This window comes from Micromesistius poutassou, assembly GCF_964030765.1.
Source record: "Micromesistius poutassou genome assembly, chromosome: 13".
NCBI classification, from domain to species: Eukaryota; Metazoa; Chordata; class Actinopteri; order Gadiformes; family Gadidae; genus Micromesistius; species Micromesistius poutassou.
Window position 1 is genome coordinate 5,375,531 of NC_140283.1, and position 14,095 is coordinate 5,389,625.

Sequence of the window (14,095 nt, forward strand, 5' to 3'; positions counted from 1 at the left end):
CCCTATGTTTTGACCAAAATCTATCTGCCCAGTCTTTTTCTATGTGTGTTTATGCGTATGTGTGTGTATGTCCACGCATGTGTGCGAGTGCGTATGGGTACACTTCACTCGCGTTCATGTGTGTGTTTGTGTGTGTGTGTTTCCAGCACCGAGTGCGGTGCGGGATCTGACGGCGGAGGCGGTGGACTCCATCTCCATCCGCCTGAGCTGGAGCATCCCGGCTCCGCCCAACGGTGTGATCACCCAGTACAGGCTCCAGGTGCTGGCTGAGGACACGCTACTGAGGAACATCCTCTTCACCAGGGCGCCGGTACACACACACACCTTGCTCTATATCAGCGCCTCCACCATGGGGCTCGATCGCTGCGTTCACGGTTTATTTAAAGGTCCCATGACATGCCACCAGGTGTGGTGTGAGTAGCCATTACAAGCCGTTTTGGAAATCTGCCCCTTATGACATCACAGGTGGGTGTGTCCACCTAGATGTGTGACGGTGATAGATGAGCAGCGTTTGCTACAGTCCACTGGGTAGGCTGGTAGACTGATCTATCCAGCACACATCTAGGTGGACACACCCACTTGTGGGATTTCCAAAATGGCTTGTAACAGCTAATCACACCACACCTGGATGGAAAAACATTTGCCTTATTTTAAAGGTCCCATGACATGCCACCATGTCATGGGACCTTTAAAATAAGGCAAATGTTTTTCCATTGGGAGCCTAATCCAGCATGGGACCAAGGTCATAGCTATGATGTCAGCTTTGTCAATCAGCTTTGGTCTTTAGGTCGGATCAGTGAATTTCAATGACATTTCGGCAATTTGTTGTCAGCCAAAACACAGATACGAATCCAAACGAATGACTGAAATACAAGGTTTGTTGTTCTCTGTGTTCTCAGAATGAGAATGACACGGGTACGTATTGGGTCAGCACCTTACCTCCAGACCCCCGCGGCCTCTCGGGCCGGCGAAGGCGGTCCCTGGACCCGACTGTGACCCCCTCCCCGCCGGCGTTCACCCCCAGCATCTCTGACCGCCCGCCCCCCTCCGGTACGGCTTCTGCTGGGCCGCCTGTCTCCGACAGCGACGCTCTCACCCGGCCCCCCCTGGCCGACGGTGGCACGCGCCTCACCGTAACCCCCATGGCCCAAGAGACCCGCCCCGCCTCTGACAGCAGCCCCGGCAGCAGCGGCCCTCTCGACTGGGCCTCCACGCCCGCCTCGGTGCCCGTGAGCGCGGCGTCCGTCGCTAACTTCGTAACCGCGCCACCTCCGGCCACGCCTCCGCCTTGGCTGACCCAGCAATCGCAAGCCTCGGACGCCACCTCTGACCCCTCTCCCGTGACAGTGACCCCCGGCCCGCCCCGCACCCGCCGCGCTGACGTCACCGGCCAGACATCCGTCTCCACCTCTCCGGAAGGTAGGACCGCCCTGACCGCTGCAGCGCATTGGAGTCTCCGGATTCCTTGTGAATTTAGAAATTTAGAAATGTGCTGCTAGTCTTATTAAAGGTCCCATGACATGCCACCAGGTGTGAGTGTGATTAGCCGTTGGCTCTTCACCTAGATGTGTGACGGTGATAGATGAGCAGCGTTTGCTACAGTCCACTGGGTATGCTGGTAGACTGATCTATCCAGCGTACATCTAGGTGGACACGCCCACCTGTGATGTCAGAAGAGCCCGATTTTCGCAGCTTGCAACGGCTAATCACACTCACACCTGGTGGCATGTCATGGGACCTTTAAGATACTTCAATCCAAAGTGACTCACAGTGCAACACAGAGGTCAAATGAAGCGCTCTGTGGAGCAGGTGGGTAATCTGCGTTTTGTGTGTGTGTGTGTGTGTGTGTGTGTGTGTGTGTGTGTGTGTGTGTGTGTGTGTGTGTGCGTGTTCTAGGCCTACTGAACCTAACGATGACGCTGCCCGATCTGTCCACGGAGATGTCCTACGTGGTGACCGACCTCAGGCCCTTCACCGCTTACGCCTTCAGGGTCAGCGCCTCCACCGTGGTGGGGGAGGGCCCCACGGCGCAGGTGGAGGAGAAGACCAGCGAACAGGGTGGGTGCAGCGGCAGCTCCCACGCCGGTCGGACTCATCGTCCGTGAGACCCTAGGTGGTGTGGGTGGTCCCGTGATAGTAACCCCCCGATGTTTCCCCCCCCCCTTCAGTGCCCAGCGCCGTGCTCAACGTGTCCTATGAGGTCGTGAACTCCACCTCCATGCGGGTCAGCTGGAGCCCACCATTGAAGCCCAATGGGCGGATCCAGCACTACACCGTCTACGGCCTCAACCTCCACACCAACGAGACCCTGGAGCTGCACACCAACAGCACCGGTGTACTGCTGACAGGTAGGGCTAGCTTCCCTCGTCTCCGCCTGCTTGATATGTGTCTGTGTTCATTCACCACTACCAAGGTCTGATGGTTCGGCCTTTGCTGCTTTTTTTTTTGTTGCAGATTTGGACAAATACACGCCTTATATACTGCGCATCGCTGCCTCCACGATGGTTGGAGAGAGCTCCCTGTCTGAGGACGACGACGTCTTGGTGGTCACCGAGGAAGACGGTGTGTGCGCTACACATGCATGACATGAGAACTTTCTTTTCAATCGCTCATCATAACATTATTAACAATAGTTTATTGTTACAAATGTATTTGTATTGCACCTTTGAAAACTTTTAAAAGTGCACAGTGTAATCAAATAAAGCCAAACACACAAACAGACCCCCAGTAGCAGAGACGGAAGACGCATCATTGCGACACCATTGACCGTAATAACTGACCACCCCCCCCCCCCGTACCCCCACCCTCACAGAGCCCGACTCCCCGCCCGAGGACGTGGAGGTGGCGGAGACCAGCCCCACCACGGTCACCCTGACCTGGTCGCCGCCCGCCAAGGCCAACGGCCTGATCCAGCGCTACGAGGTGCTGTACTGGAACCAGACCTTCTTCTCGGCGGTCAACACCTCGGACCCGGGCGCCACGCTCACCCACCTGAAGCCCTTCTCCCGCTACCACGTCTCCATCCGATCCTACACGCGCCTGGGCCACGGCAACCACACCTCAGACACCCTGCAGCTGCTGTCCGGAGAGGACGGTAGGTCGGCGCCCCGGTGTCGTTCCCCTCCTCATGAAGACATCAGACCAGCTGCAACGCCCCGGGGCTCACAAATCTGATTTGAGATGAAGATCATCTCAAATCTGGCCGAGCAGGGTGTTACACTTTCTTTAGCTTTATATTTGTTTCGGACCAAAGTTGGCAAAGTGTTAAAGTTTTAATACAATACAGTTTAGACGGACCACTGTTGAAATACACACAAATGAAACAGGAAACAAGACGTAACCCTGGGCTGTTGCATCTTCTGGTTTCCGGCGGGGGGGGGGGGGGGGGGGGGCGCTGTGCCGTCTCCCCACCACCCAGAAGTTCTGCCATAATTAATTCAAACTGCTGGATCCGTGACTACAAAGGCCCTCGAAACCACAACCTGAGTGTCTCTCTCTCTCCCTCCCTCCAGTGCCGGGCAGTGCGGTGTACAACCTGACCTACGAGTCGCTCAGCCCCAGCGAGGTGAACGTGACCTGGCAGCCCCCGCTGGCGCCCAACGGCCTCATCCTGCACTACACCCTGGCGCTGTGGAACGCCACGCACGCGCTCAACCTCACCTCCAACGCCAGCTCCCTGTACATCGGCCACCTGCGCAAGTACGCCCGCTACAGCGTGGCGGTGCAGGCGCACACGCGCGCCGGCCCGGGCAACTACACCAGCGAGACGCTCAACATCACCACCCTGGAGGATGGTGAGGGGGAGGCGGGGGAGGGGTTGGGCGAGGTGGAGGTTGTCAAGAAATGTTTGGTGTCTTTCTTACAATGTTTTTTCAGCGCCCGTTGGAGTTTCACGGACGACGTTGCTTTTTTCCTCTTTCAACTTTCAGAAGATGGGAGCGTGAGCTCCGCCTCCTCCTTCTGTTTCGGTGTCTCTCTCTGGCGTCTCCATGCTAACGGCTTCACTCCCAAGGTTCCTCTTGCGGCGGACAGGAGGCTCATCCCCGTACATCGTACTTAACCCCCGTCTTCTCTTTCAGCGCAAACCTCTGAAGCACTCTGAGGACCTTGTTTACAGACAGGCAAGCTGGGGGTAAAGGGGGAGGGTCTTAGTTGGGTGAGTTTCATACCAATCGGGAAGTGTTTGTCCAACCTCTCAGCGCCAGACACGCCCCCTCAGTTCCTCCATTCGAAGAAGCTGTCTGACTACCAGGTAGAGCTCTCGTGGGACCCCCCGCTGGAAGCCAACTCAGACATCCTATACTACATCCTCAAGGTCTGGTGAGTTTGCACCACCACTTTTAGTTCGCAGATACCAGTGCTTCGCAAACTGCATGCCATGTCAAGAAAAAAGGGCCTTTTGACAGCAGCGGTTGCACCTTGTGTGTGTGTGTGTGTGTGTGTGTGTGTGTGTGTGTGTGTGTGTGTGTGTGTGTGTGTTAGGAATGAGACGAGTGAGACATGGACGAACGTGACGGGCACCTCGGTGGTCATCACGGTGGACTCTGAGAGCCCGTACAACGCCTCCGTCTCCAGCTGGACCCGCCTGGGAGATGGAGGGGTGGTGGTTTCCATCAGCTTCACCACTCTTGACACAGGTACTGAAGATGAGCTGTTGTCCAGTCGGTACGTTGTGTAGAAAGGCCAACGGGAGGGCTGACCAGGAAGGTGCATGTTTTTTTACAAAGTCATCGTTGCCAACGTGTGCAATATTCAGATCGGGTCCCTCATACAAAACATCTTGATGTGAAAGATGTTGGAGGTGTACTTTGTGTGTATGCAAGTTCTACTAATGTATATTGTGCGCCTGCACACCTTGCAGCTCGGGGCTTCTGTCAGTGTTGTGTTTTGGTTCTCCTCTCCCAGAGCCGTTTGACCCACCACAGAACGTGACGGTGGGCAACGTGACCACATCCTCTGTCTCCTTCACCTGGCTGCCCCCCACGGAGCCCAACGGCATCATCGTGCTCTACACCATACACTACTCTGAGAACGGCAGCCTGGCCCAGCAGGTCAGGGAAAATGGGGAAAATGGTCGGTCTTGTTTAATCTTTCTTTTTCCATTTGACCTTTGACCTAAAGACCCCCGATGTCCGTCTTCTTTTGAAGACTATACCAGTGTCTGCGTTGCCCCCCACTGGCTCCCCCGGCTCGCCCTACTCCTACACTCTGAAGGGACTGGTGGGAGGAGTCAACTACACCCTGTGGATGACCTCCAGCACCTGGCAGGGTGACGGAGGAGTCAGCAGCCCGCCCCTCACCGTGGCCCTACCAGAGGACGGTCAGTCACACACACACACACACACACACACACACACACACACACACACACGCACGTACACACACACACACACACGCGCGCACGCACGCGTGCGCATATTCTATACACATAAGATCAATGTATACAAAATAAATAGAATAGAATCATTAGATGAAAGGAATTACAGCATCAACGTTTGGTGGTCTCTCGAGGCTCAGTCTGCACACTTTTTTCCCCCAACTTTTACACATACAATTATATAAAAACAAGTTTGTAGCTTTGACCTGAAAGGAGATAAGTATATCTCATAAATCAAGCAAAGTGAAAGAGACAAAGCAAACCCATTTATAAAAAATTACCCAAATCTGACTTTCATTATCAGGGACAGCATGCTGGAGGAATATGATACACATTGCATTTGTATCATGCTTCTTACATATGTCTTTTTCCACGTGTTTAACATCAGCTCATTGTTTTTATGTGATTTTGGGGGGAAACAGTGCAGACAGACCTCTGTCAACACTGACACTGACAATAAAAATGTGACGGCTTCTGTGTGTGTGTCATCATCATGTATTCTTCTGTCTGTGAATAAAAGGCGCTCATACTGACTGTATCTCTGCCTGTGCCCTACTAGCCAACCCTCGGTCAGCCGGACCTCCAGAGTAAACGGCCTCTCCCGCACAACCAAGCCCATCAGGGGAGCTCCCTCCCCTGGGCTCAGACCCCCACACACAGCCAGCATCTCTCCTCCACCTCAGCCACTCTGTGGAAGAAACTCTAGAAGTCTGACTGTCTGTAGTACAAAAAAGGAAAAGGCATTGCCTGCTCTATATCAGCCAATCACTTGCCAGATCCGAATGTGTCTTCCTGATGTTACTCCTGATATGATCCTCTTTTTCTATATTGTAGAGAATATCTATGTTCTAGCAGGTGAAGCCTCTTGTTTAAATGTCCTGAACATACCGTTCGGACGAGCGGTATACACGGATAAACTACACACACTTCACTTCTTCCTCCATACTTTCTCTTTATAACCTGTGGAACTTCCCCTGTGTACTTCTTTGCTCATATGCACGACACCTTGAATGTGTCTTCACTGCTCCTCTTTCTCCTCTTCTTGACGTACACCGCCCGTTTCCTGCACCCTGATCGGATTGAACTTTCTCATAGGTGTCGTAGTCAGGATGAATATCACATGCTACTGTGTCTATCTCTCCCACAGTTTCTTGTTGTGGATTTCACCTCTGAAATGTTTCCTTTATTTTCCTTGAGCATTATTTGGCATTAAATGTGTTGCATTTTTGCATTTGTTTCATATTTATAGTATTCCTGGGTCCTATTTCTTATCCTATCCTGCATCATCGGGGATTGTGTGAAATTATCAAATGTTGCTTATGATTGTGATGGAACATGAGATGATGTTATAGGGATTATGGAGCATGGTTAGGACATTATGTGGATAGTCCACTCTTTACATCTTACATGACATCATCAACGGGGCCTCCAGGTGTGCAGAGCATGTATTCCTGTAAGCCTGTATATGCGTAATCAGTTGAAGTGGCAATTGCGCTAAATCCGACAATAACATCGGTTATTGGACGGTTATGATAGAAGCAAACTGAATTAATGGCCTGTAACTTGTTGAAGGTCTGTTTATGCACTGGATGATGATCAAATGATCTAGGTGCCATAATCACGTTAACCTCTTTAAAGGAATGGATTTGCTTAACCGACCTAAAGTGCTCCATAAATCGACTGATGACCTTACACACTGGCTACTATCATTAGGTTACTGACAGCTGTGTTATTATGTTTAAGATGTAAATGATCTGAAATGGGCTGTTCATATAAAGTTTCTTCGCCACTGTTGTTCACAATACCCTAATGCCCTCAATGAGTCCCTGCATTATTTGAAGGCCTGTAAAAGCAAACACCTCGAAGCAGCAGGTGACCTAGGGGTGCGGGTTTTGGGCGCGTAAGTCACGTGCCGCTCGATAACCTACGCGTATTCTGTCCCTCAGTGCCCAATGACCCCGTCCAAAACCTGACGGCGCAGAACTTCAGCTCCACGGCCATCATCGTCAGCTGGGACCCCCCCCAGGAGCCCAACGGCCGGCCCTTCTACCTGGTCACCCTGCAGGAGGCCCCCTCGACCGGCTCCCCGCCGCCCAACAAGACCATCAACATGTCCACCAGCGAGCGGGGCCTCCTGTTCACTAAACTCAGGAAGTACACAGCGTACGTGTTCACTGTGACCCCGGCCACCAACGCCGGGCCCGCCTACAACCACACCAGAACCATGCACCTGATGACCGACGACGACGGTGAGTGACATGCGGACCCAGAGAAGCTCACTCATTTAGTCTTTAGGCAGACGCTTCTTCCAAAGAGACGAGTGAAGCTGAACGAATTCATAGCAAGCAATCCCAAATTGGGGTAGCAACCAAAACAAGGTTAATGCACAATAGTGCATTCCTGTTAAAGTTTCCACAGCAATCTCAGTAAAGTGCGTTCTACACTAGTCGTGCTCGCTCATTTACTGTACATGTGTGTGTGTATGTGTGTTTTCAGTCCCCAGCTCTCCCCCGGTCCTAGTGTCCGCCAGGAACCTGTCGTCCTCCTCCATCTCTGTGGTCTGGCAGCGCCCCCTGGAGGCCAACGGGGAGATCACAGAGTACACCCTCACGCTGCTCGGCCCGCGGGCCTCCAACACCACCACCTCCAACACCTCGCTCACCCTGGCCGACCTGGTTCCCTACACGCCCTACAACCTCAGCATCGTGGCCCTGACCCGCAAGGGCCCCGGCCCCGCCCTGCAGCTGCTGCTCCACACGGATGAAGCAGGTGGGGCCCCGCCCTGCTCTGTGGACTAACTGTCGATCAGCCAAGTCCCTAATGGCTGTTTTCAAACAACAACATTGTTGTTCATCTTCTGACAAGGATTTCATGTGTGACATGGATCGATTATCCCTTAGTGAAAGCTCCACGACACATTATGGATAAGATGTCAATCATATCAGTTCTGTTTCAGATTCAAGAGTAGGAAAGTTAACACAGGATCGACGGGACAATAAAATGTGTTGTACCAGAAAAACCGGCAGTCTTTTCACAGGATGGATTTTGGTGTGTGCGTGTGTGCGTGTGTGTGTGTGTGTGTGCTGTCCTCTGTATGTCTCAGGCCCCATGTCTCCTCCGCGTCACCTGACCATATTCAACCACACCTCATTGTCTGTGTGGCTGAGCTGGGACCCCCCCCTGGAGCCCAACGGGGTGGTCACACACTACGGCTTCAGGATCCGCGATGACAACACACACACTGACTCTTACCAGGTACAGCGAATCACACGCACACACACATGGGCGTGCACGCACACATGGGCGTGCACACACACATGGGCGCGCGCACACACACACACGCACAGACACACATATGAAACAATCAACCATCCATTGTGTCCATGATTCGACATTGTTTGTCAAACAAGAAATTTAATTTGGCAGCAGCCAACATCGACCAAGGGGTACGGCACACTGGCCAGATGTTGGTGATGTTTGAAAAGATGAGCCGATCCATCCCTGAGATCCGTCATGTTGTGACCCTTCCTCCTTCCCCCCTGCGGTGGTGCCCCCCGCGGACGAACTGCTTTGCAGAACTCGTCCGATGCGGTCACCTCGGCCCATCTGTCAGGCTTCAGACCCGATGGCTCGTACGAGATCAGCGTGTTCAGTTACACACGAGTGGGGCACGGGGACCAGTACAGCAACCCCATCAGCTTCACCACCAACGAGTCAGGTACCGCTGTTCACACACACACACACACACACACACGCACGCACGCACGCACGCACACACACACACACACAATCAGGACTATCACACACCTCCCAACAACTGAACAGTTTCAATATTTGTAAAAATCCTCCTCAACCATCCTCAGGCTTTTCCAGTTTGTCCGTGAGTGAAAGTGTACTTTTGTTCAGCTGTAATGTCTCTAGAAATGTTATCAAAACGCATTTTAATGCTGAAACTATCTTAAAATGAGGCATTTTTCACTGAGAATAAAAGGAATGTCAACCATTTTGTTGTGGCAAGGCAGAACCTTGACATACGTGACGTATTGCTGTTTCTTTGAACAGTAGACAGGGGGCTCAAACGTTCATTTGGGTCGTTTTGGACAACCTATATTATATAGGTTTTTTTGGACAACCTGCAGTTTAGGGCGATCACGTTGCATAAATAATACTTAAACAGCTGCCAAATGATAGGTAGTAAAGCTGTACACACTCGACACTCGTTTATACATTTAAAGGTTTTTAATCTATTTAGTCAATGAATGGACCCCACATTTTTGTAAATGTATCCACTGAATTACCTCCATCTGTATTATTTGAAACGTTTCGTTTTATATTTTTTTAGAGCAGGGAGCAAGGATCATTTCCAATCCAGTAAGATCATCTTCTTGCCTCCACCCTATTCCAAGCATCAGCCCCATTTGTTCTCCATCTCCCACCAGTGTCTGAAACGGTGGGCAACCTGTCTTGCTGGGGGATGAGCTGGGACTCCGTTCATCTGTCCTGGGACCCGCCGGAAAACCCCAACGGACAGATCCTCTTCTATCAGGTACGGGTGGAGTCGATGGCGCGACCCGTCGAATCCACCTCGTCAGAGTACACGGTCAGCGGCCTGCTGCCCGACCAGCCCTACATGCTGTCGGTGAGCGCTGTGAACTCTGCAGGGCTGGGGGACCCAATGAACTGCACCACCAGGACCCAGCCAGAGTCAGGTAGGCCCCACACCGCTTAGCCTGGATCTGTTGGCTTCCGTATACTCTCATCAAAACTCTCACCGTCAGTCATCGATTTTGATTTTGATTTGGAATGTATTCGTTGCTGAAAGATGGATCGTGCAACCGACAGAAAACTTGTAACATGTTCACATACAGTAGTTTTTTTATGTATTATGTACAATAACCCAACAATTGGAAAATTTGGTTAATTTTCCCTCTGTTTCAGATGGTAGGCTTAGGTTTTTTTACATTGTGGCTCTTGTGAAAACGAGTATTTTTGACAGTATATAATATACAGTAAATTAATGTTTGTTGGCCGTAAAAGAATCAATACCTAACACATAACGAAAACAACCGCTATGGTTGCAGCTCCCGATGTATTTCAATACCGGCGGTATTATGCCATATGTTCTCTTCTGGTGTAGTTCCAGGCGCTCCTGGCTTCCTCGCCGTGTCTCTGGTCACGGCCACCAGCGTGACTCTGGACTGGGGCCCGCCCCAGGCGATCCCGGGTGTGCTGAGGGAGTACCGCATCACCGTCCAGCTGCTGGCCCCTGGCTGCCAGGAGCCCTCTCCCTCCACCACCACCAACACCACCAACACCACCACCACCACCCCCACGGCCGCCGAGGAGCTGGCTGCCGGCTGCGCTGTGGACTCAGAGATGTTGGTGTCGGTCAACGGTTCAGAAAGCGCCGGGGGCAACCACAGCTTCACCCTCGGATCGCTGGCCAAACACAGGGCCTACCGCTTCCAAATGGCGGCCATGACCAATGCCGGAGTCGGGGAACAGACCGCCTGGATACACGCACACACCCTAGCCGGAAGTGAGAGATTATTCGCTCACTAATATTCATAACACTGTCTAAAGCGTTATTCATGTCATGTAAAAGTCGTTCCAGTTGACTTGCAACACTTCATAATTAGGGGAATGTGTCCCAACATGTTTTGTAGGCAAAGCCATTCATATTTGGTTAAAGTTGTGAGATGTTAAGTTTGTGTCCTTTAATGGAGGCAGATGGGGCATCTGTGTTGTCGCCAGAAAACTATTTTAAATTACGCCACTTTAATAAACTACTAGCTTCGCAGAGGGTAGGATGGTAATGCCAGTGTATTTTTTTTTTTTGCCATGTATTTTCCAGACCCGGATGCACCACCTGGTAACCTGAAAGTGGACTCCACCTCCCACAGCCTCCAGATCAGATGGGATGCTCCCAGAATCCTCTCTGGACCGACCTCCTATCTAGTTCTGGTGGTTCCTGTGAGTAGTTCCAATCAAACACACCCTATATCGGTTATCGAAAATTTGATGATTTGATCATAGAAATAAGATTGCAAATCATCTCATACTCTGTACGCCTACTATGTAGATCTTGTCTTATCCTAAGACTTGGGTTGGTCAGAACTGCCCTGGGTTTTACTGTTCATTTGACAAATAAATCACATGAATCTTGATCCTATTCCAATACTATTTAGCCTGACATCGCCATAAAACTTTGCGAGTGTGAAGTAGTCTGGAACCTTATCTTTAGATTTCCAAGGGCCACTATCAACAGGCACAGACCACATGACTGGATAGACCTCCAACCAATCAGACTAACGAAACGTGTCACTCATCACTTGCATCCTTCTTGGTTGTTTATGAAAATGGCTCAACGGCTTCCCTCCTCTGTACAGTCCTTGTAACAAACCCGCCCCGTATTAGATAAACGGTTGTGATGGGTGACCCGGCTCAGCTCTGGAAACTGTCTGAACGAGAGGGGAGCCAGAAACATATGCCAAAGCAAATAAAACACAAGCATTTGTCTGGTTCCCAGGCTTGATACTATTGAAAGAAAATAGGAAATCTAAATAAGAATACTTAAGAAATATAAAGTATTCTATATTTTGAAATGTAATAAACACATCCTCTATTCTAATACTAACGAATAAGAATTAAATGAGAGGAAGAAGAATGGCACTGAAATGGAGATTCCCGTCAGTTGGAGGCTGCAGCCAGGAACGTGTCGGTGGTGCGTGCGCCCGGGGAGCTGCAGAGAGTGCTGGTGACCAACCTGACGGCCTTCACCCTCTACTCCGTCACCGTCACCGCCTTCACCGGACCCCTGGAGGGCGCCACCAGCGACGGCAAGACCAGTCAGCCCGCGGTGGTCAGGACCCAGGAGGAAGGTGAGGACTCCTGGTGGAGTGGAATGACATCTTACTCACAACACACTCAACAATCTCTCTCGCGCATCTTCTCCTCACTCCTCCTCTCTCCGCCCACACAGAGCCCAAAGACCCGCCCGAACACCTGACCCCGGCAGAGGGAGTGACCCGCGTGAACGTGACCTTCAGTCCTCCGCGAGAGCCCAACGGGAACATCAGCGCCTACCAGGTGGAGTTGGCACGCAGAGGCTACCCACAAAGTCCGCTGGTGATGAACATCAGCGGCCTCAAGGTCATCCGGAACCCAAACTCCACAGTGACGGTCATCATCGATGGACTGAAGGGAGGATATCACTACAGCATACGGGTGAGGGCCGGGCGTCGAGGGGTCGCTGTTGGGCTGGCTGCTAGGCGGAGGCGTGCTGAGTTTTGGGCTCAGGGTTGTCGTGGATGTCGTTTCACTCTTAACCACCACTTGTGGTGGGTGCTTCTAGATTGCAGCAGTGAATGGAGCAGGGAAAAGCCCCTTCAGCCAAGTGGTCAACATCACAACAGGAATGATCGGTAAACTGCTCCTCCTCCATCCAGCTCAGCGTCATGAACCAAAATGTGCAAATGTATACATGATGATATAAGAAATATAGTAATAACAAATATAGTAATTAAAGCATTTCAATGTTTGTTCCGGCCATGGCAGAAAGCATTGTGCAGGTGCGTCCATCTGCGTCTATTTATTTCTGTATGTACACTACTGTACCTGCGTTCCCTCACTCATACGCCTGTTTCAGCCCCAGCTAAGCCAACCCAGAAACCCAAGGTGGTGATTGTCAGAGGAGAGGTCGCCATGGTTACCCACAGGACCATCACCATCCACAAGCCTGCTTGTTTTTACAGCGATGACAACGGGCCAATCCGACACATTCAGGTCATCGTGGCCGAGGCAGCGGGTAAGACTCTCCCTGCAAACACACATTTGCAGGGCATTATCAACGCTGATGCATAATATTTATTTCAGATTTAGATTCAGTCATTTTTCGTGAGTATGATTCAGCATGCACACGAGCAAATTATATTATTACACATATAATATGTCAAATCTGCTGCCAGGGGTCTCTCAATCCAAATAACATTGGATAACATTGGACAATAACATTGGACATAGTGGGAACATGGGAGAAGTTGTCTTCACCAGAAAAACCGGTGAAAGTCCATCTGACGGGACTCAGACAGTGTGGCTGTCTACCAATAGGCAATATTCATTGACCTAAAAATGATTGCAGACGACGGTAATGTTTTAATCACATGAATACGCAGATTTTAATGAACACACGTCTACAATGCAGTGTAGTTTTGACCCTTTTGGCTTACCATCATTGTGGGAAGGCCTTTTTTTGCAAATGAGTGCATAGTGCGGCGCGCTTTCAGCCAACGCGATTGGACAATCGACATTTAGTGAGTTTAAATATACCCATTTAAAATGGCAACTGCTTTGTTGGGGCATCTCCGGTAGGTATGTAAATACGATATTCTTGTCCATGGCTAATTTGCATGTTTACCTCTGTTCCTATCACAGTGAAGGACGGCGAAATTCCGACCAATTGGAAGACTGCATTTTTCCAACAACCCGCCCCCTACCTGACGGACGGAGGGTTCCCTACCCCTTCGTGTGAGCGAGAGAGGGGCGTGCAACGCGGCACACAGCACCACGACGGGAGCGGTCCGGGCGTCGCTCTCCACGGCTCTAGGGGCGTCGACTTCAGGGATGACACTTACGTCATCGGAGAAGATGACAGTTGTGGAGAGGAAGAGGACACCTTATGCAATGGACGTCTAAAACCAAACACTGTTTATGTGTATG

The 14,095-nt window shown here is 51.1% G+C and overlaps 1 protein-coding gene across 1 annotated transcript in view; it reads left to right on the forward strand.

Moving 5' to 3' along the window:
- The window catches only part of ptprq (protein tyrosine phosphatase receptor type Q), a gene marked incomplete at both ends in the record, with an annotated part of 28,401 nt that overhangs the window by 9,093 nt on the left and 5,213 nt on the right, over positions 1-14,095 (forward strand). Inside the window, 24 exons of the mRNA XM_084477841.1 lie at positions 147-310; positions 900-1,419; positions 1,897-2,058; positions 2,169-2,348; positions 2,455-2,562; positions 2,813-3,094; positions 3,513-3,794; positions 4,200-4,320; positions 4,483-4,637; positions 4,906-5,051; positions 5,149-5,320; positions 7,324-7,626; positions 7,874-8,146; positions 8,481-8,632; positions 8,954-9,095; positions 9,817-10,086; positions 10,515-10,601; positions 10,779-10,916; positions 11,232-11,350; positions 12,072-12,258; positions 12,360-12,604; positions 12,732-12,801; positions 13,032-13,184; positions 13,811-14,090. Coding sequence (XP_084333967.1) covers positions 147-310; positions 900-1,419; positions 1,897-2,058; positions 2,169-2,348; positions 2,455-2,562; positions 2,813-3,094; positions 3,513-3,794; positions 4,200-4,320; positions 4,483-4,637; positions 4,906-5,051; positions 5,149-5,320; positions 7,324-7,626; positions 7,874-8,146; positions 8,481-8,632; positions 8,954-9,095; positions 9,817-10,086; positions 10,515-10,601; positions 10,779-10,916; positions 11,232-11,350; positions 12,072-12,258; positions 12,360-12,604; positions 12,732-12,801; positions 13,032-13,184; positions 13,811-14,090 — 4,711 coding nt within the window. The remainder of the gene's footprint in view (positions 1-146; positions 311-899; positions 1,420-1,896; positions 2,059-2,168; positions 2,349-2,454; positions 2,563-2,812; positions 3,095-3,512; positions 3,795-4,199; positions 4,321-4,482; positions 4,638-4,905; positions 5,052-5,148; positions 5,321-7,323; positions 7,627-7,873; positions 8,147-8,480; positions 8,633-8,953; positions 9,096-9,816; positions 10,087-10,514; positions 10,602-10,778; positions 10,917-11,231; positions 11,351-12,071; positions 12,259-12,359; positions 12,605-12,731; positions 12,802-13,031; positions 13,185-13,810; positions 14,091-14,095) is intronic.